Source organism: Triturus cristatus, chromosome 11 (genome assembly GCF_964204655.1).
Source record: "Triturus cristatus chromosome 11, aTriCri1.1, whole genome shotgun sequence".
NCBI lineage: Eukaryota > Metazoa > Chordata > Amphibia > Caudata > Salamandridae > Triturus > Triturus cristatus.
Genome location: NC_140594.1, coordinates 487972192 through 487999891, shown reverse-complemented (window position 1 = coordinate 487999891; position 27700 = coordinate 487972192). Strand labels below are relative to the sequence as shown.

General features: G+C 47.3%; 1 protein-coding gene across 3 annotated transcripts in view; it reads left to right on the top strand.

The window, feature by feature from the left end:
* LOC146784459 (F-actin-monooxygenase MICAL1-like) overlaps positions 1–27700 on the top strand; it is a 356165-nt gene that overhangs the window by 243551 nt on the left and 84914 nt on the right. For 2 of the 3 annotated variants that reach the window (XM_085633206.1, XM_085633204.1), the window contains 5 exons: positions 7388–7535; positions 14954–15162; positions 15559–15668; positions 23628–23798; positions 25509–25646. In XM_085633206.1, coding sequence (XP_085489332.1) covers positions 7388–7535; positions 14954–15162; positions 15559–15668; positions 23628–23798; positions 25509–25646 — 776 coding nt within the window. The remainder of the gene's footprint in view (positions 1–7387; positions 7536–14953; positions 15163–15558; positions 15669–23627; positions 23799–25508; positions 25647–27700) is intronic. The other variant, XM_085633205.1, reaches the window with a different exon arrangement.

The window sequence follows — 27700 nt, the reverse complement described above, 5'->3', positions numbered from 1 at the left end:
CAAGAGACAAGAGTTGTGTCTCCACTGAGTCCAGACCTAGGACGTCACTCGTTTCCTTCCTTTCTTTCCCCCCTTTTTCCCTTCTCTTTCAGTGAGTGCTTGACCTTTAGCATAACTCGCCCTGGAACAGTACCCCCCCCCCCCCCCCCCCTTGTGTTGACATTATGAAATGCGACCATATCAGACTTGCGCTTTCCCTCTATTAAATAGGTGAAGAAAATATATTGCTTGGTGATAAAACGCCCTGAAGAAGTCCGCTGTTTGTACCGAAACACGTTGACTGAGGCTGTAAATGTTCTAATTTGATCAGAAAAAAAGATTGTCGAAGAAAAATAAACAAGATACAAGAATCTTTGAACTATTTACATTGGATTTTTTTCCATTTTGGGTGCACCTCTATACTTGTAACTCTAAGTTTGACATGTAATTTAACTTCATTGGTTATCAAAATTGAGTCCCACTAAACCATTTGTTTGATATTTCAGTATACCCAGGTTCTGCTGTTTGGGCAGACTGGGGTTTTGGTCCTATGTATTTTTCATTTGTTGTTGCTTGGAGTCCACTGATTCCATCAGACGGTTCATAGACACTAGCGTTGCCATTTGCTGCCATGTGTTGACTGCAATCGACTGGGTTCCTGGGTGATGGTAAGTCCTCCTTGCTGGACTTGCCCTTTAACGGGACTGGCCTGTTCTGGAGAAAAAAAAAGTTGATTCCGCTCAAGCACTTTTAGAAGAGCAGGGCTATCTCAAGCTTTCTCGGTCTTTCAGCCCCGCCAGCTGCAACAGTCCCACTGTTCCTTTCACGGCTTGGGCCAAGGTGTCCCTTACCTCCAACCCCCACAGGGAACCCAGCAATTTCCCACTAGAGACCCATTCTAATACCCCCTGCGTCCTTCCCTCTCAAACCTCTTTAGCGTGCTTTTGTAGGGACCTGGCCCAAGAATCCACTGATTCTTTGTGGGTTAACAAGCAGTAATGTCGGACAGGGGGGTCCTACAGATTGTTTGCAAGGGATACACCTTGCCCTTTTTCTCTTTTTCACTGCACCTTCCACCCTGCGCTCAGGGACTGATGGAAGACCATCTCTTCATTTTGTGCCAGGATGTGTAAGCCCTTTTGCCCAAAGGGCTGTCAAGAGGGTGCTGGTGCCAGATGTAGGACATGGTTGTTTTTCCCGCTATTTTCTTGTGCCGAAAAGGACATGGGTCTTAGGCCTATTCTAGATCTGCACTCTCCAGAAGGGGAAATTCGAAATACTAACTCTGGCCTAGGTTTTGTCTGCCCTCAACACTGGAGACTGGATGGTAGTGTTGGACATGCAGGATGCATATTTCCATATTCCTATCCTGCCGGCCCATTGTCCCTACCTACGGTTCATGGTGGGAGAGGAGCATTTTCATTTTGTTGTGCTCCCCTTTGGTCTCTCTAGCACCCCTCTGGTATTCATGAAAGTGGTGGCAGTACACCTTAGGAGGTCAAGAGTGCCAGTCTTCCACTACCTCGACCACTGGCTGTTTAAGGTCGGTTTGCCCCATGTAGTCGTCAACCACCTCCAGACTATGGCGATCCTCCTGTCATCTTTGGGGTTCACGATCAACCGTGCAGAAATCACACCTTAATCCTTCTCAGACACTCCCCTTCATCTGAGCCATTCAGAACATGGTTCGGTTTTGCGCATTTCCCCTGGCAAAGAGAGTCCAGGACATTCAGGCTATGATCCCAATCGTTCAGCCTTGGTCCTGGATTTCAGTGAGGTTGAATCTGAGGCTGTTGGGACAGTTGGTGTCCTGCATCCCGCTGGTCAAGCACACCAGGTGGCATATGCAAGCTCTGACATGAGATCTGATGTCCTAGTGGGCCAAACATCAAAGGGACCTCTCCGATCACTTTCAGAGGAGACTGCACAAGATCTGCAGTGGTGGTTGCTGGACCACGATTGGGTCTGTGGCAAACCGCTCTCCCTTCCCTAGCCACAGCGGACAGTGGTGACTGATGCATCACTTCCGGGTTGAGGTGGACACCTGGGAGAGGTGGAGATCAGAGGCCTCTAGTCTCTGGTGGAGTCCCTCCTCCACATCAAAATTCTAGAGCTGAGGGCCATCTATTTGAAATTGAAGCCTTTCTTCTGTACATCAAGGGGAGGCTGGGAAAGGTGCTCATGGACAACACTAGCACCATCTGGTACTGCAACAAACACGGCTGGGTGGGGGTCACAGATCTTGGGCTAGGAAGCCTTTCTGCTTTAGAAATGGCTGGATCCTCCAAGATATTTTCCTGCTGGTGATCCTCCTAGCAGCATCTTTAGATACAAGGGCGGGCAAACTCATTTGTCGATGCCTAGAAGATCACGAATGGTAGCTACACCCAGAGGTGGTGTAAGGTCTTTTCCTTGAACGTGGAGAACCTTGGCTTGATTTTTTTTGTCGCCATCAAGAACGTGCAATGTCGGCTCTTCTGCACGTGGAATTTCCAAGTCAGATTTCGCTTAGAGACTCGTTCTGCCACAAGTGGAACTTGGGACTCCTGTGGACTTTTCTGCCAATACTACTCCTGCCCTGAATTCAGAAGAAGACAGACCAGGTCTAAGTTATCCATGTGGCTCCAGATTGGGCATTGAGAGTATGGTATCCAGAACGCTTGGGCTTCAGCATATGTCCTCCGACTAGGCTGCCCCTCTGGGGAGACATGCTGGAACGTCAAACGGGCAGAGTTCCGCACACCGTCCTTCGTAGGCTCGACCTTCATGCTTGGAGATTGAGTGGTGACAGTTCTATACCTTCAATCTGCCTCTGGAGGTAGTTGACGTAATCTTAGCAGCCAGGCGTTCCTCAATGAAAACTGTATACGCCTGTTGAGCTAAATTTGTGGCTTGGTGCGGCACATGCCAGATATACCTCCTCCAGACCAAGTTATGGATGTTCTGTTATTTGCTCTGCCTCTAGCCCAGCATGGCTTTGCTTTGGACACTGTTAAGAGTTATCTTTCGACCCCTTTGGCTTTTCATGGTTTCCAGATCAGTCCTAGTTGTTTAAGTTAGCAGTTGTGATATGATTTTTTATTAAGGGCTGCCCTTCCTCTTCTCCTTTTGCCCCAATGGCAGCAGTGGCTCCTTATCACTGGCTTTAGGGTGCAGCGCCATCCTCCTCCTGCCCCCTGTGACGCTCCTGTGCATTTTTTCAATTTGGCAGTGTTCATGAAAACACAAGTTTTGTTCTCATGGGCACTGCCGATGAGCAGTTCGGCCTTCTCTGTCTCCACCAGGCTCCTGATGACAGTAGGAGCAAGGGACTGAGGGGGTTGAAGCATGATCCAGCTGCATTGTTGTTTCAAATTAAAACACACTGTAGCTGGATGTCAGGATGTGTATAGTTCAACTAAGGTTCCCTCACACAGGAACACATCCATTTTACTTAGCAGACACGATGCGCATCACTCAGGCTGCACAGTACATCTGCTAAAATGTGTCTGTTGAGACACACATCAGTGCATCCCTGAAGTCAATGAAAGCCACACAGAGCAGCAGGGGCAGGATCCCCAGCACTATTCCAGCTTCTTTTAGACCTGTGCTTCCAATCCTATCAAGAAGCTGGGAAGGGGATTGAGGTGGGTGTTTCCCTTTTCAACCCTGCCCTTGCTGCTCCTTCTGGCTCCTTATTGGGAATTATGGATTGCTGGTTCCATTGCAAAGCACCAGATTCCTGCTGTGCTGCTGCAAAGGAGCCTCTGAGTTGCCAACTAAGTTAGCAAAGTATATAAAAAATGTTATTACTCTATGGATGTCTGTATGAGTGTGTTTGAGAGTGAAAGTAAGTGAGAATCAGAATTTGAGTGTGTATGAATAAGTGAAAGTGAGTGAGGGAGAGAGTGAATGAGTGTGTTAGAACGAGTGTTTGTTTGGAGGTTGTTAAAGGGAGTGAAAGTGAACCAGTGGTGTAGCTATCAATGGTGCACCATGTGCAGGTGCACCAGTGCCTAGAGTCAGTGAGTGTGCGTAAATGTTAGTAAGAGAGAACCAGTGAGAGGGAGTATGTTTGTGTGTAACAGTGAGTGGGAGTGAATATGAGTATAAGTGAGGCACATTTTGAAAATAATGAGGTTAGCTCCTGGGCGGTAGTACGCCTTACCACTTTCAAGTGTCACCAGCCGCCACTGCCCAATAGGACCTTAATTTAGTCCTTACTTGACTGATGTGCACTCAGTTCAAGCCATTTCACAGCTGTCCTCATTGCCAGCACGGTGTGTGAGTGAGCTTCATGCTCTTTGTGTCAGCCCACCATACACTTCCTTCTTCCCAGCAAACTGGTGTTGTGGATGTGGGCATCTTTCCTACTTAGAGTTGTGACATTGTTCCATGTCGGTCAAACCATCACCCTGCCGGTGGTCTATGCTCTGCCTCAGCCCTCTAAGGAAGAGGAGACACTTCATCCCTTGGACCCCAACAAAGTGCTTAACTTTTACATACATAGAAATCCAGGTAAACAATCAGCTATTTGTGTGTGGGGGGGGGGGGGCTCTTGAACGAAAAAGGGGCATGCAGTGCAGAAGAGAACCATCTTCTGTTGGATCATGCTGTGCATTAAGATATGCTGTGCTTTGGCCAAGAACCAGCCTCTGGAGCGACTATGTCCTTGTTCTAGCAGGGCCAAAGCTGCTCCTACTGCATTGGCACAAGGAGTTCCTGTCCTAAACATTTGACAGGCAGCTGTATGGGCATCCCTCCATACGTTCACTAAGCATTATTGCCTGGACAATCCGGTTTTCCAGGAGGGCCTTTTTGCTGCTTGACCCTGCAGGACTTTCTGGTTTGAGTCCATTCACAGACCCTCCTCCGAATTGTTATTGTTCTAGTATCTAGAATCTGCAGCTAGCATCCTCTATCAGAAGAACAAATTACTTACCTTTTGGTAATGCTCTTTCCGATGGAGACTCTATATAGCCACAGATTCCCCTCCCATCCTTCCCTTTCTGTGATAGGATTCTATTCATTAATAAGATCCCCAGTCTAAGAATCTGCACACAGTCTACCAATTTAGGGCTCTGAGTCTGGAGGAATGGACATTCTCTAAAGCAATTGATGCCCACGCGCAGGAGTGGTGCTATTATAGGCTCTGCCAGAGACGCTTTAAGGCATGGGCAAAGTGAGCTCTGGCCCAGGGCCCCCATCTTTCAGTGGGCCCCCTGATAGAGCCAGCTATCTTCTGCGGAGAGCCTTGCCCTTGTGACCTTGAATAATTCTTACACAGATTGTTTTAAATACTGTTTTCCTTTCATTTATTTTTAATGTGGGTGATGCGCGAGAGTATATTACAAACATTTTGCAGAGAAATCTATTAATGTTTAATACATAAAGTTTATTTTTTTATCAAAACAGGACCTCACGAATGAGAAATAGGAGGGTGCCACAGAGATTATTTGCATCAATACTACACATCTGTATTCTTTAATATTGGATGTAAACACATTTAAAATATGGATGAGTGTCTGTGCACTGTCAGTGACCTGGCCAAAGAGGGCATGAAACAGCTGAAATTAGATCATAAATTCAAAGCTATTCCAAGCAGGGGCCCTCCAAATACGTTTGGCCCAGGGCCCCCAAAATCCTTAAGATGTCCCTGGGCTCTGCAGACCATTTACTGAGAGAAACGGCGTTGGTGCGGAGCCACAAGGCACCACCTTTCGGCACACAGAGGTACTGCTGAAAAGTGACGCCTGGAGAATATTCAAAAGATGGGGTATCTATAGCTAGATTGTCTCTACCCAAAAGAGCATTACCAAAAGTAAGTAGCTTGTTAGTTTCTGCTGGCGAGTCGTGGGCAGGTGTTTTAATTTCTGTGTCTGGTAGTCTTTGTGCATCTGATTTGATGTGTTCTGCTGCAGAGCTTTTGTTCACATGCTTGTGCATTTTGATTGGTGTTTGTATTGGCATATTTATGATTATGCTGATGACTCCTGCTACAGATGTATTGATGTTTCTGCTGGTGAGTATTTTACAGGTTACGCGTATGTTTATTAGTGCATGCCAACTGGTGCTGTTGACAGTGGTTTGATGCAGGCCATTGATCGTTTGTGCTGGTGTTTTTTATTTTTTATTTGAGTATCTTGCTGGTAGAAGTCTTCCTTGTAATGCAGTCATGGATGAGACTAATAATAAATAATAAAAATTAAATAATAATAAACAGCTAAGTCCTCGATAAATACAGGACAGTGGGAATACTTGGAGAAATAGAGGCCATGTGCATGTGTTGCTTTGTTTGGCGGCATGATAAAGACTCAAAAAGGGGATTTGACTCGGGACAAAGCAATCTAACCCAAAGTATGAACAGCGACAAAAGTGGGCTGATGATCATGATGATTTTCCAGTCGACTATCTCTCCTATAATTGGGAACAACCCGTATTCAAATTAGTAAGCAGAAGGGTGACCACGAAGTGACCAATAGTAAGAGAATGGTCAGCCATCAAGTTAAGTTGATACCTCTGATCTCTTTTTATGGGGTTCCAAAAAAGAGAGCATACCTTCGGATTCGGATTTCTCAGAAACACAATAATGACTTTGCAAACCTTTTAATTCGAGTTAATTTTCCTGAAGAAGGCCGCCTGTGTTTTACAGTATAGCTAAAACCGTGTTGCTATTTATGTTACAAGTATGTTTTTAATGGTCTTTGTCTTCAACGCAGTTCCATGTGATTATTGGTGGAGTGGTTGTGTGAGAGGACTGTAGCGATACGAATCAACACAAGAAGATGAATTTTTTTTTTTTAATTGCTGTAGTCCAAAAAATGGGCGACAGGAATTATTAACAAATACGTCTTGTTGAATATGCTGAGAAACGTAATCAAAATAAAAAATATAAATGCTGCTATTTTTCTAAAAACGAGGTGTTGTAACTTGCTTTATTTCTATTGTGCGCTGTAAAAGGGAGACTTTTGCCATATTAAAATTGGTACCGAAGCAGTAAAAGGATACGTAATTGACATAATTTTGGCCATGGTGTTTACAGAATCAATCACATGCAATAAATTACCAAAAATGGGGAAATTTAAATATGTACACTCGATTAGGTGTCTGTCATTACTGAGCTGTGTGCAGGCATTTCAGTGTTTCTGCTTTTGAATGTTTCTTCAATTTGTGATGTATATGCTGGTGTTTGTGTCTGCATATGTGTGCACAGGTATCTCAGTGTTTCGGTTTGGGTGTCCAACTGGGGAATTGCCAAATCTACCCGTGTTTTCCATTATTTGCGTGTCATTAGAAGTCCAGGTGTGCATGCATGTGCTTAGCTATCTTCACTTGTTGGTCTTGCGCTGCCCCAACAGGGTGAAATATTTCTGTCGACCTGTGTCTGACGGTGTCCGTGATTCCCTCTTGTTTATTTCCTCCCTTCAAGATTCACTCAGTGTCTATGACGAGCTCCTCAAGTGGTGCAAGAATCAGACGACCGGGTACCGAGGCGTGGCCGTGACCGACTTTGCGCAGTCCTGGCGGAGTGGCCTGGCCCTCTGTGCACTGATCCATCGCTTCAGACCACATCTCATGTGAGTCAAACTAAGAGGAGTGTCGGGGGAGCTTTAAACCAATCAGCATGGATATCTCTATAATTTAAGTGCTTTATTTAGGGTTCGCGATAATAAATAATACAAAGACACAATATGTTCAATTCGATAAAGGTGAAGCGGAGTAATAAGGTGAGGGTCTCCGCATACAGAAGTGATAGAAAAGAAAGCCTTCTATCATGCTTAAAATGAAGATATTAAGAAAGGTGTGGAAAGCTGCTGAGCCCAACTATCCAAGATGAAGCTTTGGGAATAGCAGTGCGGCTTGGAGATATTGTATCCACTCTACCATCCCTCTGCAGTGCTTAAAGGACAGCATGAGAAATGTGTTCATGCACATTGGGGTGCTGGCGAATGGGGCGGAGTGGACCGTTTCCTTTTTTTTAGGAATTATTTAATATCAAAGGGAGTCCAAGGTCAATGCATATCTTTGAGATGTGGGAGACACAGGGGCCCCTCCATATTCTGTAGGAGGGGCCCATCATGTTGTGCCACCCACTAGTAGGACTAAGTTAATTTCTTCGTAAGTACCTCTTGTAGTTTTTTTGTTCACTGTTTTTTTCCAAAGGTAAACTCTATGGGTTTACTTCCTTGGCTAGACGGCCAGTCTGAAGCGAGCTACCATAGAAAACAAAAGGAACTACTTTGAAGCGGTGGAGCTAGCCACCTTACACTAGCGGGCCCAACCAGAATTTGTTACTAAGCTTGATCAAACTACACATATGTATTAATTTCAGGTCCTTTGTCCTCATCCCAGTCTTTATTTATGAAGTGAATCCCACCAGGAGAATGCAGAGAACGAACGCCCTGTACTCCAAGTGCATGATTTTTTTAAACCCAAGCCAGAGCTCCTGGTACCCGTTATTCGGTGAGAAGGTGTAGGTTAAGGGACAAGCTGCTGATTATGCAAACTTGACTTCCAATGCTGCTTCCCCATGCGACCCACTCTTACCATCCTTCGCCTCATTTCAATGGGTGCAAGTGAACTCAGCAGTGACTTGTGGTATGTTGACTTGTGGTGCCCTAGACTGGGACAGAGCTTACATGCATTTGCTTTGTAAGGGAAATTACAAAGTTGATTCTGCATCTGTTCTAAATTTAAGGGCTTAGAATCAGAATGAATCTTGTGATGTGCACTGCATTAAAATGTGGACGTTTAGACCTTGTCTGACCCAAATAGAACATGAGAAAGAAAAATGTGGGAGTGATGGCGGTTGTTGTCCGTTCCTAATTTGGCATCAACATGCAACTTTTCAATCAACAAAATTCGTTTGCTTATCCACACCCAGGGTGGAGCTGAGAAGACCACCGAGGATGGCACTGGTAGACTTTAGTAACACTGGGCTTCCACCCCCTTGGTCCACGCAAATGGATAGTGACGGAAGATTACTGGATAGGTACTCTCCCGTCTCGGTTTGGACCCTCACTTCGTCACCTTGTTACTACAGGATTCTGAAGTGATCAAAAGAGATGTGCAGGGCTCTATGAAACCATTGATTACATTTGTAAATATTCTGTCTGCTCTGCTACAAAAGTGAATTGACATGCCTACCTGTTGTAAAGGATGGTTCGAGGCATATGAGCTGCAGATTACACACTCTTGCATAGATCGCCATCTGGTGTTGGGCACGGATGTTTGCAGTTTGTTTTTCCTCTTGGAAAGTCTTTGGAAGTCACGAGGTCGGTGACTCCTCCTTTGGATCTTATTGCGCATGGGCTTCGGCTCCATCCTCAGATAGTTTTTTTCCGCCATCGGGCTCGGATGTAATCTTCGCACTCCGGTTCCGATCATTTCCAGTTCGACGATCGAAGCGGAATCCTCGCTCACATCGCGGTATTGTTTCGATTGCGATCTCCTCAATCACCTTCTTATCTACAAATCTTCGGTTCCAGTCATTGATGGCGGCCTTCGTGCCTACCCAAGCTCCGGTCCCGGCTGATGGAAAGAACTCCATTCAAGAAGTGCCCTCGATGTGGGTCCAAATTCCCCCACACCGATCTTCATGAGGTGTGCAACCTCTGCCTCTTCCCAGAACACGAGGCTTGAGACTGTCCGGCCTGTAAGTCTTTCAGATCGAAAAAGACTATTCGGGACCGAAGAGCCAGACGAAACATGGCGCACTCCACGACCTCCGTTCCAGTCGACTTCTTCGGAGACGACATCGAAGATCCGGGACCGCAGCACACCGAAGAGGACCTCGTCAGTGCTTCTGAAGCCGACGACTCCGATGTAGAGGACATCACCCCGGCGCAGAGGGTCGTAAGTAATATACCCCCCCACCTGCGCCGACACCCAAAAAGGCTTCGGTCACGCCTTCGCCTCCGGACCTAGGCAAGACCAGAGACACTGCTTCACACACCCCACCTTCGGGCCCGGTGAAGAAGCCAAATAAGCCTTCCGGCGGCTCGGGCTCGAGCCAGCCTTCCAGCGGTGCCGACAAACACACGATCCAGGGGATGTGTCCCAAGACCCCACCCCTACAGGATCCCCAGACCCATGAGACAACTACAATAACCCCGATATATTCCAGACGTCTCACAAGATGACCTTTATCCTTCCAGGCCATCTCCACCGGAAGACTCACTAGGTTTCCACCACCTACTTCAGAGGGCGGCACATTATCACGGGGTAGAGTTACATACTGACCCAGTGGAGGAGGATTTCCTCCTCGACACCTTTGATACCGCACATAGGTCTACCTCCATACTACCTATGCTCAAGGGGGTGGTAAAACATGCGCCAGAGGTTTTTAAGGACCCAGTCAGGGCCAGGGTCATTAACCCACGCATAGAAAAAAGTGCAAAGCTGCCCCCACAGATCCTGCCTATATCAAAGGGCCAGCGCCACTAGATTCCCTAGTGGTTTCCACTGCACGGAAGAGGTCAAATTCTCAGGCGTCAGGCGAAGCACCACCACCTGACAAGGAGTCAAAGCTACTGGACGCGTCGGGAAAGCGCACTGCGTCACAGGCAGCCAATATATGGCGTATCTCCAACACCCAAGCGCTATTGGCCAGATACGATGGGGCGCATTATGATGAATTGGAAACCATAATGCACCACCTCCCGGAAAGATACAATAATAGGGCCAATGAATTAATTCAAGAGGGTAAGACAATAACTAACACCTCCATACGCTCTGCCTTGGATGCAGCAGACACAGCCTCCAGGGCCATTAATACTAGCGTCCTCCTCCGTCGCCATGCTTGGCTGAGAATATCAGGTTTCAAACCTGAGGTACAGGCCTCCATCCTAAATCATCCCTTTGACCAAGAACACCTATTCGGCCCAAAGGTAGAGGAGGCCCTCGAAAAAATGAAGGACACTGATACGGCGAAATCTATGGGAGCCCTGCAGTCACACCCTCCTAGGCGCTCCTTTCGCCGCTCTTCCTTTCGGAGTACGAATAGAGGCTACTCCTCAGATAGCACGTCCATTTCCTACAAATCCCCCACTCAGTCCACCTTCACAAGGGGTTATCAAAGAGGCGGCTATAGGGGCAATAACAATAAAGGTAAAGGCAAAACAAATACCGCCCGCTCTGCCACGCCGTCTACCCAATGACTCCCCCCCCCCCCCCCCCCGCACCCCCCCACCCCCCTCCGCTCCCTCCAGACCCTCCCACTCCGGTCGGGGGCAGACTACAAAATTTCCTTCAGGTCTGGGAGAGCATCACCTCCAGACAAATGGGTGACCCAAATTATTCGGTCAGGGTACTGCCTAGAATTAACATCTAACCCCCCAAACATTCCACCCAGGCAACGCCCAATGTCACAAGAACATTCCACATTACTAAAACAGGAGGTAATCTCCCTCCTACAAAAACAGGCAATAGAACAAGTTCCCGCCAATCAGCAAAATTTAGGGGTCTACTCCCTATATTTTCTAATACCAAAATGGGACGAGACTCTACGACCTATTCTAGATCTCCGGCCCCTAAACACATACATACATTCAGACCATTTTCACATGGTAACGCTTCAGCAGGTGCTTCCGCTCCTCTCCCAGAACGACTTCCTCACCACACTGGACTTGAAAGACGCATACTTTCACATTCCGGTACACCATGCTCACAGAAAGTACCTCAGATTTGTAGTGGACGGGCAACACTACCAGTTCAAGGTGCTCCCATTCGGGGTCACAACAGCACCAAGGGTATTCACCAAGTGCCTAGCGGTAGTGGCGGCACACCTCAGAAGACAGCACATTCACGTCTTCCCATATTTGGACGACTGGCTGATAAAAGCCACGTCCTACAACCAATGTGTACACCACACCACCACTACAATCCAACTACTTCACCAACTAGGCTTCACGGTGAATCACCAAAAGTCCCAGCTAACACTATCCCACATAAAGCAATACCTCGGTGCCACCATAGACGCCTCAAAAGCCATAGCCTACCCCAATCTGGGCAGGATTGCAAGCATTCAGGCTTTGCGTCAAAGATTCATACTTCAAAACTCCCTTCCAGCAAGAGTGTTTATGCAACTGAAAGGGATGATGTCCTCTTGCATTTTCATAGTGCCCCACGCAAGACTCCAGATGCGTCCACTCCAAGAGTGCTTAGTGTGCCAATGGAACCAGGCCCAGGTGCAACTGACAGATCTGGTGTTGGTAGACGGTCGCACCCATCGCTCTCTGCAGTGGTGGAACACCACAAACCTTTCCAAAGGTCGACCGTTCCTGGACCCGGTTCCACAAAAAATACTAACAGACGCATCGCTTTCCGGCTGGGGAGCTCATCTATTACACCTCCCAGTGCAGGGCACATGGACGTCGCAACAAAAGTTACTCCAAATCAACCATCTGGAGTTACTAGCAATCTTTCTAGCCCTAAAATCCTTTCAAAGACAGATTTTAGGCAAGGCAGTCCTCATTCGCACAGACAACATGACGGCCATGTATTGCATTCAAAAACAAGGCGGCACACACTCTCTACAACTCTCTCAACTAGCACAGAGCATATGGAGATGGGCAATTCCACACAAAATCTTTCTCCTAGCCCAGCATGTACCAGGAGTCCAAAACACCATGGCAGATCTGCTCAGCAGACAAACGCAGCAGATCCACAAGTGGGAACTTCACCCGCAGGTTCTTCACCCGTTCTTTCAAATATGGGGGCATCCGCAGATAGACCTCTTCGCCACCCACGAAAAAAAAAAATGCTCAAGCTTCGCCGCCAGATAACCACACCCATTGTCTAAAGGCAATGCGATATGGAAGAACTGGTCAGACGAATTTGCGTACGCTTTTCCACCTCTCCCACTAATTCCATTAGTGGTGCGAAAGCTACAACAGCATTCCCTCACACTGATCCTAGTAGCTCCAACATGGGCCAGACAACCGTGGTACACCACGCTGCTGGAACTCTCGGTAGTACCACACCAAAAGCTACACCTCTCACCATGCCTCCTAACCCAGAACCATGGAGAGATCAGGCACCCGGACCCAGCTCAGCTCAACCTTGCGATTTGGCTCCTGAAATCCTAGAATTCGGATACCTAAACCTTCCCCCTGACTGTATGAACGTCATCAGAGAAGCTAGATGCCCTACCACTAGAGCCTGCTACGCTGCCAAGTGGAAAAGATTTGTTGTTTATTGCCATAACCACACAATCAATCCTCTAGACGTGTCTATACAACACATCATATGCTACTTACTCCATCTACAAAGGTGTAACCTAGCATATTCCTCCATTCGGCTACACCTCGCAGCAATTGCCGCTTACCTACAAAACAGGCAGCACCAATCACTTTTCAGAGTACCTGCCATTAAAGCCTTCATGGAAGGCCTAAAACAAATAATTCCCCCCCAGAGTACCACCCTCACCCGTGTGGAACATAAATATCGTTCTCACAAGGCTAATGGGGCCGCCCTTCGAACCTTTGCATAAATGTGAGCTGCAATTTCTCACATGGAAAACAGCTTTTCTTGTAGCCATCACTTCCCTTAGAAGGGTCAGTGAGATACAAGCACTTACCATACAAGAACCTTTTCTTCAAATGCACCAAAACAAGGTTGTTCTCCGTACCAACCCAAAATTCCTTCCTAAAGTCATTTCCCCTTTTCACCTCAACCAATCGGTAGAATTACCGGTATTTTTCTCACAACCTCAAACTGTTGCAGAAAGGGCTCTACACACTCTAGATGTCAAACGAGCCTTACTTTGCTATATCCAAAGAACACAACCTTTCAGAAAGACCAAACCGCTATTTGTCTCTTTCTCCCCACCACATAAAGGCAACCCCATCTCCAAATCAGGGATAGCTAGGTGGATTGTAAAATGCATCCAGATTTGCTACCACAAAGCAAAACTAACGCTATCCGTTCCCCCTGAAGCCCATTCTACACGAAAGATAGGGGCTTCTATGGCTTTTCTAGGGAACATCCCATTAGATGATACCTGCAAAGCAGCTACATGGTCAACACCGCACACTTTCACTAAACATTACTGTGTAGACGTGCACTCCAAACAACAAGCTAGTGTGGGCCAGGCTGTACTAAAAACACTATTTCAAACTACTGCAACAGATACCGGTGGTCGCCGCTAAGGTTGGGAACTGCTATATAGTCTATGCAAAAGTGTGTAGTCTGCAGCTCATATGCCTCGAACGAAATATGCTACTTACCAGTATGCATCTGTTCTTGGCATGTGGAGCTGCAGATCTACACATGCCCACCCGCCTCCCCGGCTACCTGTATCTGTTCCAGTCTATCTTATTTAGATACAACACACATGGGTTTCTTCACTGTTATTACTACGCTCCATCTTTCCCTGTTGGCGAAAAACAATCTGAGGATGGAGCCGAAGCCCATGCGCAATACGATCCAAAGGAGGAGTCACCGACCTCGTGACTTCCAAAGACTTTCCTAGAGGAAAAACAAACTGCAAACATCTGGGCCCAACACCAGATGGCGATCTATGCAAAAGTGTGTAGATCTGCAGCTCTACATGCCAAGAACAGATGCATACTGGTAAGTAGCATATTCCTTATGGATGCACATTTTCTCCCTCCCCATCTTCCCTTTGGTTTGTTTCGAGCCCTCTTACTTTACACATAGTGTCCTCCTTGATTTTCTGTCTGTTCTACTGTTTGTGTTCTCCCTGCTATCTCCCACAAATTTGTCACTGCATTCCACTCATTTTCCCCTCGCATGCTTCCCTTTAAGGATCCTCCATATTTCACTTCACTTTTCTTCCCTCCCATACCCCCACCCGTTCCTTCGCTTGCCCCACCTTGATTTGCCCCCTTACATTTTTATCCTTCATTTTCGCCTTCTCCAGTTTTCCAGCTTCATTTCTCTTTGATGTCTAACCCTTCTTTTTCAGACTTGCTGCCTGCCCCCTACTCTTTTAAACTGACTTGAGTCTTTTTTCTTGGTCTGATCTCTGCAGTAATTTTGACTCCCTGGATCAGAACGCTGCAGTCTACAATAACCAGATGGCCATTGACGTGGCAGAGCAGGAGCTTGGCATCTTGCCCATCTTGACAAGCACGGAGATGGCGTGCTTGCCAGAGACCGACCGACTCAGTCTGGTCACCTACCTGAGTCCGTTATATGAGGCCTTCAAGGATGAGCCGCTGCTTTCTCCTTTTGCTCCAGGTGTGGAGTGGCTGTCCAGTATGACCTGTGGTGTGGGTACTCGCTTACCTATGATCGGCCCTGGTTAGCAGGTGTTCAGCTTCTTTTTGTGGTCTATGGCGATTTGTTTAGTAGATGTGTACAGTTGGAACCTGCATTTCTTCATCTAGAATGACACTGGATGTAAGTGGATTGCTTATTGTCTGTTCTATGGGTGGTCACAATTGTTTCGTTGGGTTATTGTTCTTGATTCCGGTATGTCTGGTATTTTGATGGAAGGTGGTTATTGCCGCAATTGGGGTAAAATGGTGATTTTATGAGTAGGGTTGTTTAATATTGTTAGTAAGTTTAGTATTTGGGGGGAATGATCTATTGAGTTGCAGATCTTTTGTGATTTGTTACTTTCCTGTTCCTTAGAGCATGGTGCTGGTGAAGTGAAGAAGAGGGCCACACTTTCTGGAGCAAAATCTGCCCTTCTCTTCCTCAACAAACTTCAGAAAACGATGTCACTTAAGCGCAACTGTAAGGTAAGAATTGAACAAACAAGACATTAATGGTGTGAAAGTCCAGCAGTATACTTGGTGACTTCTAAATTAATGGGGTGTCGCTGGACCAAATGATGTGGCAGCTTGGAAATGGCCTCCTAAGTGCCATATTGTGAGTATAGGCAATTCATGCAACACGCTTTGTGACGTTGTTTTTAACTTCTGTTTCATTTGAACAATCTTAGAAATTGATACAAACGCACCCCGATGGGTTAGGTTAAGTAAGGTGGCTACTTGTATCTGTTACTATACAAAATACTATTCACGAACAATTTCTAGTTTGCCTTGAATGTAGTCACAGGGCTCCATGCCTTAACACTTGTTGGCAAATTGTCCTTTGTAATTGCATTGATTTCTTGCACTAAAAGGAGCACCGGTTAGGTTTTAAAACAGGTCTTCAAGGTCCGCGTGGGGTTCATTCTGAGCACCAGTTTTCACAGTCGGAAATGGCACCTTGTCCCTGTGTGCTGCCTGCTGGTTAATGCTGTATCACTGCTGATACGGTGTGGGTATGCACTGAGCGGTGAACCCTGCAGACTGACTGCAGACCGGATCGGGGCGCCATTTAAACACTTCACTGGGTAGCTCCCTTGCTTCTCTCCAAGTAACAAGGAGCAGGGAGTGATATCAAAATTAACTTCTCTTCATTCTTCTGTAGGAAGGAACTGGTTTAGACGTTCACTTAGGAAATGTTGGTCTGAAAGTAGAGTGACATCTGGGGTGCGGTGAGATAGAGCAGCGGTCGTGTAGGGGGCGCTCGCTCCTTGGCCTGCTGGGCTGAGTGTTGATGTGAGCACACCAGCCTCGCTGTACCTTGACATTTCTATTTCCAGGGCTTTACATGGGGTTCATTACACCTATGCACGTGAACTTGTCTGTTTTTTTTTGAGAGAAGACTAATTTAACAATGTTTTAAGTTCCCCTCCTCAACAAAGACGCTCCCATTTCCAGGATTCCTGATGGCGCCCTGACCCTCCCCCCTCCTCACTGCACAGCATTCCCACAGTGTTCTGCTTGCCACCCCTCCTCAGTGCAGAACCACCATCCTCCTGCGTGGCCCCGTGGCAGGCATTAGTAGCTCACCTTTCATTGTATTCTGATACTTCCAGATTTGCAGAAAATAAACTACTAGTGCAAGAATGCAAAGTGGGTTATAGGAATGGATGCAATTAAAGCTGACCTGGCCTGTAGGACGAGAAGGTCTTAGAGGATCCCTCAGCCATTGGTGTCGCCGCCTTCCCTTTGTAGAACAGAGTCCCCAAACCGGTTAAGATGGCCCAGGCCAAGCATAATACGTCTGAGAGTCATACAATGTGTGGTGCCCGATTAAAATCATAATACAATAGAGGTACAAATTCACTCAGCCATTCAGTTGCCAAGAAGGTCTGGGACCCAGCCAGTGGATGGTAATAGCTGTTTAGTTAACGTTAGACTGAACATTACGAACAGTCTGCTAATTTTTTTCTTCTTTTTGATGGGAGCTGGGCCCAATAGCCATTGCTTGAGTTCTCTGGGGATGGTCCAGTCCGTGACTCTATGCAAATGAAGCAATATCTCATCCCAGTAGGGCACGTCACGTGGATCTGAGGGCAGAACCACGTGACATGGAAAACAAGTATTGGCATAGCCAATAGGTCTCGCCTTTGGGACCTTATAAGTGTTTAGCCATGCAACAGTTGCATAACTAAATGCTTATAAGGTCCCAAAAGCGAGACCTATTGGCAATGCAAAGCGGCCATGCGACCGCGAAAGTGATCGCAATCAAATATCAAAGCGGCAAAAGTGAAAGTAATCACGGTAAAGTGCGGCGCGCGCGCCCGCGCACATGCACTGTGGCTCTAGGCTGGCCTGGTAGCACTTTTTGGAGCCCTCTCAATAAGTCTCGCCAGACCAGCGCATGCGCTGGGTCAGGCGAGACCTAAAAATCTGTCAGGGCCTATCCCCAATGATTACACCTGGAATCCCTAGTCTGGTAAACAGCATGCAAGAGTTTGGACGAAAGGTATGTAATGTGTACGAAGTTGTATTGGAGCAATATAAATATTGAATTCACTGAAACCTCTCGTACCCCCCTGTGGATCCAGACCCATTTGGCAGGGGTGATGGGGAACTTGCACCATGTGCCTCCAACCCTTAGGAGAGGTTGCAGTCTGCCCGCCGAGAGCATGGTATAAATGCATAAGTCTCTGACCATCTGCGATTGACAACAGTGTAGCATCTGTGTGGGTTCAGGGGCTTTAGGGAATCCCAGCCAGGAATATATGATGTTACTTAGCATACCGTTACTCCGAAGGTATTTACTTCGAAGTTAACATTACAATGCATGATTTTAGTGCGCATACTTTTACTTCGCAAATATATACAAATACAAAAAAATGCTTTTACTTTGCAGTTAACTATTACGCATACCATTACAATGAGTTATTGGTTCTTTAAAACAAAAAAATAATTGGTATAGTAACCTATCCCCTGGCATGCACCCTGAACCCTAGAAATACCCCTACACCCCAAAACACCCCCTACACCCCAAAACCCCATCTCACCCTGATCCCTAAAAATATCCCAGTACCCCAAAACCTAAACACCCTGAACCCTAAAATTACCCCCTGAACCCCAAAACCCTAACCAACCCTGAACCCCAAAATTACCCCAGCACCCCAAAACCTAAACGCACCCTGAACCCAAAAAATACACCCTACACCCCAAAACCCTAAACCCACCATAACCCCTAAAAATACCCCTGTACCCCAAAACCTAAACGCACCCTGAACCCCAAAAATACACCCTACACCCCAAAACCCTAAACCCACCATAACTCCTAAAAATACCCCAGCACCCCACAACCTTAAACTCACCATGAACCCTCAAAATACACCATGCACCCCAAACCCTAAAAATACTCCAGTACCCCAAAACCTAAATGCACCCTGAACCCTAAAGTTACTCCCTACACCCCAAAACCTTAACCAACCCTGACCCCAATAATACCCCTGTACACCAAAACCTAAATGCCCCATAACCCCCAAAATACCCCAGCACCCCAAAACCTTAAACGCACCTTGAACCCTCAAAATACCCCATGCACCCCAAAACCCTAACCCACCCTGAACCCTAAAAATACCCCAGAACCTAAACACCCTGAACCCTAAAATTACCCCACCTCAAAACCCTAACCAACCCTGACCCCTAAAATTACCCCAGCACCCTAACACCTTAAATGCCCCCTGAACCCTAAAAATACCCCTACACCCCAAAACCCTAACCCACCCTGACCCCTAAAAATTACCCCTGTACCCCAAAACTTTAATTTGCACAGTAACTCCATTATGTGTAGTAAGTGCATGCGAAATAATGGAACATGCCTCGTAAATGCATGCTAAGTAATGTCATCTGCGAACTAAAATATGCGTAGTAATGGTAATACGAAGTAATGACCGCGTAGTAAAGGTAGAATACCCCCAGCCATATCTCCAGTGAGGTTGATGACATTTTAGCATATTTTAGAAATTGCCCTCGCCCCAGTTGGGATGTCTCAATTGCATCTTGCAACAGATAAAGAGGCCCGCTGGATATGGACCATCTAAAATAGTGAAGCTCCCTGTGCGAGCCCAACGCTCGAAGTCCATAAAGTGTGCGAATGGCTTAATCTTCCAGAATTTTGGAGTTGGTGCATACAGCGCTCAATGGAGTACCCCTCCTCACTGCCCTCTCCGAGTTTGCATGTGTCGTACACATGTGGCATATTTGCAGCTGTCCCGCTTCCCTGTAATAGTAGGGACCCCAAGTCCATATCACCATGTGTGCCTGACAATAGGGACATCTCCCAATTTGGCTCCTCATCAAACCAATGGATGGCATGCTGTAGGCGTGACACCAGATAATAAAGCTCAAGATTCAGTACCTCCATTCCTCCTTCATCCCATTCCAGCTTAACTGTGGTGAAGCCCACCCTGCGCCTCTTCCCAGCCCATAAGAGGTGTATCGGGAGTCTACGTTTCGAAAGACACTGCGGGGGATTTCATGCATGATCCCTTGTAGTACATATAGCCAGTGAGGAAGTACCACAATTTTGATTATGGCAATTTTTCCATTCAGAGAAAATGTTAGTGTTCCAAAATTGTACATACGAACGGAGGTTCGTGAGTTTGCGGCCTAAAAGAGTGTGGCATCATTGTGCGTCATGTGCTATGAACATGCCTAGATATTGAACATTGTCACTTGCGCATGGCATTCCCATATCGAAAAGTTGTGTGGGATCCACGCCTTTCAACAGTCCCAGAGGGAACATCGCATATTTAGATTAATTGACGTACAACCCAGAGAGCTCTCTAAATGTTCTCATTACATTTAATAGGATCGGAGCCGAGATAGCAGGTCGGTGTTATTATACCATAGCATCTTACGCATAAAGTGAAACTGTTTGGGTTGTCCGTCTCACCTGTATTCCCCATCCCTGCAGCATCTTCCGGAGTCTGCATGCCACTGACTCCATCTCTAGGGCGAAGAGCAAGGGTGACAAGGGGGATCCCAGCGGGGGGCACGTTGTAATTGAATCACCTCGATGCGCACTTGTAGTTTCTGAAATGGGGCCCCCGGGGCCACCAATATGAGAGCCCCACATGCCAAACCGTAATACGAGGTGGCATAAATATGGCCTCTTCACTTACGTCACAGGGCGGGTATACAGTTTCCCCAGAGATGTCTCCTAGAGGAATGCGATTAAGACTTAGTACTGTTTATAGAAGGTTCACACTCTGTGACATTTCTCAGGTTTGTTTAAGCCCCAAACGTTCCACGTAAGGAACTTATATGACTGCCCGAGACCCAGCATGACTGCATCTGTGATATGACAAGGCCCTTCCACCAGGCTGTGAGGTGTGAGATATAAGCATACTTGGCATGTCTCTTTAACCATAGAACAAGTAAGAAACCAGTAAAAACCATAGCTTTGGAACACCTCCCACTCCCAGGCAGAATGCCTTCCAGCATAACCAGTGGCTAGAACGGAATTGGTCACCGCCCCAAAACCCTCCCTCCTCCCGGCCCCCCGTCAACGAACACAAGTTCTAAGTGTAAAGCGGGCAGTGGAACCATGTCACTGCTGAACCACGCTACTACAACGCCAGACCTCAGCGGGCCTTAAGTGGTCTGGCCCCCACCATCCCCGCCATAGAGCAAAGTATATACATATATACATTAATTCAGTGGCACCTTATTACAGGTAGGTCACTGCAGTCACTCCGGGGTCATGTGGCTTTTTGCAGTTCAATGCTGGTCTGCATTAGCAGTCACTGCATCCCCCACACACCAGAGCAGTACCTCCAGAGTTGAGGCCACCACATCGCAAGAGCAAAACAAGTACCCTCCAGTCTGTCCAGATTGCACAAGGGGTCCCTCGTGCACAAGTGTAGTCATTCAGCGTCCGCATTATATAGGTTTTGTACTTTGCGAGTGTAATCGGGGTAGATAAATATCTGTTTGTCCTCATATCTAGGGGCACTGCGGGTGTGGACATTCTGAAGGATAGCATCCCGGTCATGTTGACTGTACAGCTGTACAGGTGGGCTATCATAGCCCGAGGGGGGGCGCCCCTGGGCATGGCATTGCTGCCAACACCATGTGTGCTCGCTCAATTGTGAAGAAATTGGACAGTCTTGGGGGCTACAGGGCTTTTGTGATCCAGTCTTCAAAGAACAGCTCCTCTGTGCGTTCCGGGAAGCCCCCCACCCTTATGTTATTGGGCCAGGAGTGCCCCTCAGTGGCTTTCATTCAGTCTTCTGCATATGTAGCGCTGCATTTCAGCAATGAATTCTCTTGCTTCAAGGCTTCTACATTGTCATTTACCACCATGTTTCAAACTGTGACTTTGCAGAAGTCTAGACACCAGTGGTTGACCTCGATGGCCATTGTGTGCATCTTCCAATCCAGAGCCCTGTATTCCTGCTAGGAGTTCTGCCGCGGTGGGCCCCTGGCCTGGCCTGTTAGCAGGCCGTTCTTCATCATGACCTGGTAATAGCCTCCGGTGTTTGCAGCGTGTTTTGATAAATTTTGTTGTATTGGACCTGGGACATTTTCGCTCTCTTGTCTTTTCCCATAGTTGTCGGGCGTTGCCCAGGACAATCTTCTAGCCATGGTGGCAAGTCATAACCGACTCGGCGGTGCCCATGGGTTAGTCAGTGGTGGGGGCAGGCCTCCGGTCCCCAGCCAGGAGAAGCCTTCAGGCGCACAGCCCGTGACCCTTCCCTGCATTTAGTTCTACACTGACCCTCACACAGCTAGGCCGTATGTCTCTTCTGGGGACTGTCGCAGCCACCGGACCGCCCGCTCGAAGCCCAGGGTGTCCAGGAGTCTGGCGCCCTACCTCAGTGCTCCCCTGTACAGCGTCTTCGATAACCGGGTCTTCTGATAGCATTTTGGAAAACCTCAGGTGGTGATATGAGGCTACCCGCCAAGTAAAGAAGGCCCCCCGCTGAATAGTGTGTATGCAGGCCCAATCGGCCTGCCCTCCCAACACAGGCCTGGAGTATCGATCTAACTATCTCTTGGTGTCAGCAATCCTGCCGCCACGGTGGGGCTCCGACAGGCTTTTGATGATGCTGTGGATAAACATACTGAACAGGGAGACGCAGCTAGCTATGTGGAAAGCTGCTGAACTGTGGACTGGAACACTGCTGCCACACAACCTGTTCTGTATGGCCTGCTGCGCCAGGCAGAAGGGCACTCGTCTACCATGAGTTGCCATTTTGCATGTTCTCCTCTGCCGTGAGAACTTGTACTGGGCAAAAAAGAGAACAGCCAGTACTTAAAGGCAGTCAGCACAGACCTATATAGAGCAGAGCCTCTTTCCTTAGGTAGGTGGATGAATAGTTGCCCCAAGAGGATGCCTTGTTGACTGATAGGACTAATGCACATTTCCTCCACCCCACAACCAACACTGTGTCCCAAACTACACCACACCATTTCTAACTCATTGAGCCAAACCTGCACTACCCGACTGCCAATTCAATGTAACACCGCTGCACCATCCCTCTGCCTATCCAGTGTGACACCGCTGCACCATCCCTCTGCCTATCCAGTGTGACACCGCTGCACCATCCCTCTGCCTATCCAGTGTGACACCGCTGCACCATCCCTCTGCCTGTCCAGTGTGACACCGCTGCACCATCCCTCTGCCTATCCAGTGTGACACCGCTGCACCATCCCTCTGCCTATCCATTGTAGCACCGCTGCACCATCCCTCTGCCTATTCGATGTTGCACAGCTGCACCATCCGTCTGCCTAGCCAATGTAACACCGCTGCACCATCCCTCTGCCTATCCAGTGTGACACTGCTGCACCATCCCTCTGCCTATCCAGTGTAGCACCGCTGCACCATCCTTCTGCCTATCCAATGTAGCACCGCTGCACCATCCCTCTGCCTATTCAGTGTGAGACCGCTGCCCCATCCCTTTGCCTATCCAATGTAACATCCGCTGCAGCATCCCTCTGCCTAACCAAAGTAACACCACTGCACCATCTCCCTCTCTAGCCAATGTAACACAGCTGCACCATCCCCCTCTCTATCCACTGTAACATCGCTGCACCATCCCCCTCTCTAGCCACTGTAACATCGCTGCACCATCCCTCTGCCTCACCAAAGTACCACTGCTGCACCATCCCTCTGCCTACCCCATGTGATGTGAACATTCCTTAGCTATTGTAGTGGAACCAACTGCACCATCCCAAAGTCAATGCAGTGTGGGAAACTTCTGCATCCAGCTGTTGATGAAATGTCCAATCACAGCATGCCTAAGCCTATCGATGCATTATCCCACTGGTAATCCAATGGCAGTATTGTGTGTAGAAACATCAGTTGTGCTTGGATGCTGCTGGTCGATACACTTTCTCTCTGCTGTCCACCTCCCATTCTCTCTCAGCATGAGACCTTTCGATTGTTTATAGGGAGCAGAGGATCTGGATTTCGAGACAAAAAGGAAGAAGAGTGGGAGCGTTGAGAGTCCCATGGAGACACCATCACCCCAGGGACGTTATGTGAATTGGCCATTGACTCTGGATCAGGAGGATGCAAGGAGCAGTGGTAATCCACAAGGGAGCCCTGGCAGCAACTACACTGTGAGTTCTCGCAATGGATCAGATGATGTAGTGTGATAATGCTGGTAATCGCTGAGCTGAGCGATAGCCCTGTGAGTGGTGGCAGTGATTGTTCCGATACAATGTCAGCCCTCTGAGTGTTGGTGCTCAGTGAGGTGTGGATGGTAATGATGAGCCCATGAGGTCTGGTGGTTAGACAGTGAGTTTTGCCAGAGGTTGGATTTTAACCTGTACTCATCAGTCTGAGCTCAGATATGTTCGACACTATAGGTGGGTCAGTAAGTTATAGGAGTGCGCGCACTTTAGATAGGCCACTGAGTTTTAACAGTCCAGTCACTGTGGGTCTGTCAGTGAGTGACTGCGCGTGGTGGGTCAGTCACTGAGCTGCAGCTGTGGAGGAACGGTGTCTCCCGGTAATCAGTATGAGCTTGGAATAGCACAGTTCGTGTGGACCAATCGTTGAGTTGTGGTAGTGTACACACACTGCATCAGTGGTGAGCTGTAATATGCTGGGCACTGCTATTCTGCCTTTGAATTGTGGCAGTGTGGGCACTGCGGCTTGACTTGCATGTTATGGAATTGTGATTGGTCACGTGGATCCTTTGGGTCCAGCAGTGAATGGTGATTTGTGACCGTGTAGGTATTGTGTGTGGGTTAGTGAGTTGTTAGTTGTTGGGCAGATTTATCTAGATCACACATGCTGCAAATGGAAAACTTAATTTACCTGTAGCCACTGGTTTGCAGCATGTTATGTTGTAGATTCACATGCGACACTTGCACCTCCCTGCTTGCATACAGGAAGCAAATATACAGATTATTTTTGCTCACGTACGCAGACACCTTTTGCAATGGAGGAAACGCCATGCATAATCTAAGGTGGCATCTGGGCCCCTATGCATTGGGGTTTCCAGGGTAATGTGATAATGAGGCATTCAATGCAAGCCCGACGCAAGAACAAAATCTTTGAAGAAAAAGAAGATGGAATATTCCAAAGCTAGCACTAGATGGCAAGAGAGTGATCAAGTGAATGTGCAACCCAACAAGCCTCAAGCAGACTGTTACATGTACTTGTAGTCCTACGTCCACTTCTCGCCAGACGACCCACCTGTGTCCAAGTTGTGTCCAGGGTGCAGTTTAGCCGTGCATGGACTCTGCTATCTTTTATCTATTTTGTTGTGAGTAAAAGTACTCTCCGTTTGGCATGGCACCCTGTCACTCTTGATGAAGAGAAGGGGACTACAAGAGTCAAAGTGAGAAACTTTGTACTTTTTTCATGGAAGCTATAAAAGCTACCTTTTTTAGCAAGACTTCCAATGAAGTGAACAGGTTTAAAATGTTAAGCCATTTTGTCATTTCCACTTTTGAATGAGTAACTGAAGCGCTGGATTCCACCGACCCACAGAATATGCATCTCTGATCTATCCTTTGTGGTACATCCTTTAGCACCCAGGGATTGGTTGCTGGCTGTGGAGTGTGGATCTGTAACTGATGTTCATAGGGGCCAGTGATCTAGCTAGAGTCGAGCTTTGCTGTGATCAGCCCATGCACTTGGTTTTCTGTCTATGAAGATTTCCTGTGTTTTTGCATGCACCAGGATCTCTTGTCTCCTATGCAGCGGATTCTCTATTTACTGGACATTGGACTCAATTTGCATGTGGTTTGATGCTTCTCTATTTTTATTTAAATTCCTCTGCATTCTTAGCTTTGATGTTCTTTCTCTCATCTCTCTAGATCAACTCAGAGCGGTCCAATGGGGATGCTGTCAGACTCACTGTACACCCAGAGATGGCCACTGACAGAGAGCAGAGCCGCCATCCTTCGAGCACTGAATGCCCAAAGATCCTTCCTTCTGTGGAGCCCAGATATCCGGTCAGAACATGGCACAGATTCACGGTTTATTAAGAAAGTGGGCGGGAGGGCCAAAACATTTTGGTGCTATATTTTTTAGTGCTGGCCGAAGCTCCCAAGTCAATCTGTGGCTTTGGAAAATCCCAAGGATGACCATTTATGGTCTGTGTCCTAGATTTGGTATCCGCCATGCAAATATCTAGCCTTGATAGCGGCCAACTACCACTGTCTCTTTTTCTATGGTTTACAGCAGGTAATTGAGGGCAGAACGATGCACCTGTAGGCAGAACGGGGTGTATTACCAGACTATCACACTCTGCCCCAGCAGAAGACCCGCATGTTCTGCTTATTTAGAGATCTGCAGCATGAAGGGCATACGGATCTTTTTAACAATCTGAGTTCAGACGCTGTGGCATTCTCAAGTACTCTTAAGTGTGCTCGTGCAGTTACAACAAGACGTGCAATGGTAAACATAAATACACAGAGGCTTTCAACAAGATCTATTCATGCATGAGCATCCAGAAACCCTCAAAGGTCAACACCAAACTTTTGGCAGGTGTTTCTTATAAGTGGTATCCTAAGTGTGAAAAAAAACAGCGTATTGTCTATCTTGTGCAACCAAAGCAGGTATTTTTTGGCTATGAGCAAGAGGGTAAGTTCAGAAAGGAGATTCCTAGCCTCCATGGACTAGGAACAGATGTTTTTACATATTAAATTGCAGAGCAAAGCCCAAGATGGCCTTCTTTTCATGTGGCAGTATAATGTGTCTTGAAACGGTCAAGAAGGGTAAAGCCATACAGAAGAAACAAACCTTGCCAGGGGTTGCAAAACATTTGAAGACTTAGGGCCTTATTAGAAGTTTGGCAGTCCATGAACTGCCGTACCCGCAGTCCGACCGCCGTATTATGAGTTATGCGAATTGCTATTGCAAAGACTGCGGCTGAACCGCCGTTCACTGGTAATACACTGCAGACCGCCATGGTCGGGGAAAAGCAGCTGCCATAGGGCGGTACAGAGGAGTTTAACCACCTTCTGTTTTACGAGTTGAATTTCCAGCAAACCGACTGTGGCGGTGGTGAGACCACCAGCTTCAAATTGGCAGTAACAAAGGATTTGGGGTGCATAACCGCACCTTTCCTGTTTTTCCCATCAGCGTTTGACGTGGATCTGGGACTGCCATGTCGACTTAGCAAGTGCAAACTTGCCAGTCCCCAAACCTTCCTTTTTCTGCATGTAAGCCACCCCTAAGGTAGGACCAAGGTACACCTGAGGGCAGGGTGCATTGTATGTGAAAGGTAGGACATACCCTGATGTGTGTGGCATGTCCTGATGGTGATATACTGCCATTTTTGTTTTTCACTATTGCAAGGCTTTTTGTTCCCATAGGCCAGAATGGGGAGTTACTTTATAACCTCTTATAAACATATAACTTATAAACGTAACTGACCTCAGGAACGGGATAGGAAAATAAGGTTTAGTATGCTTTAACTCAGAATGTTAAGATGCATCTTTTAGTGAGGGTGATTTTTATATTCTGTGTTTGAAAATACCACTTTTAGAAAGTGGGTATTTTCTTGCCTAACCATCCAGTGTGCTTATGCTAGGTTTGTGTATTGCATGTCTGGCTTTTGGATGACAGGGGGCTGGAGAGGGCTGTGGCTCCAGAAGTCTGATGAGTCAGACCTGGGTGGCATTTGGAGTAGGGGGGAGATTTCCTTTTCACCTGAATGGGTCTGGTCTGCCTTCAACAATGCTGTCTCCACCTCCTGCCAGGAAGCTGCACCAGTGAAGACAGAACTGGTTTTGACTGGGTACAGACACACTCTGCCTTCAGAGAACAAAGGATTTTGGTGTATAAAAAGAGGGACCCAGACCTTTAGATCACTTCTGGGAAATTAAGAAGAAACCTTTGCCAAGAAGAAGAGCCTGAGAAGCTGAGGAGGAATACTGCCCCTGTGCTGTTTGCTGTCTGGTGTTGGCCTGCAGTGGCTGCTTGCTGCCAAGGAAAGGAGAAAAAGGACTTTGCTGTTTTGCTTTGTCACCTTCTTGAAGAAGAGATCTCCAAGGGCTTGAAG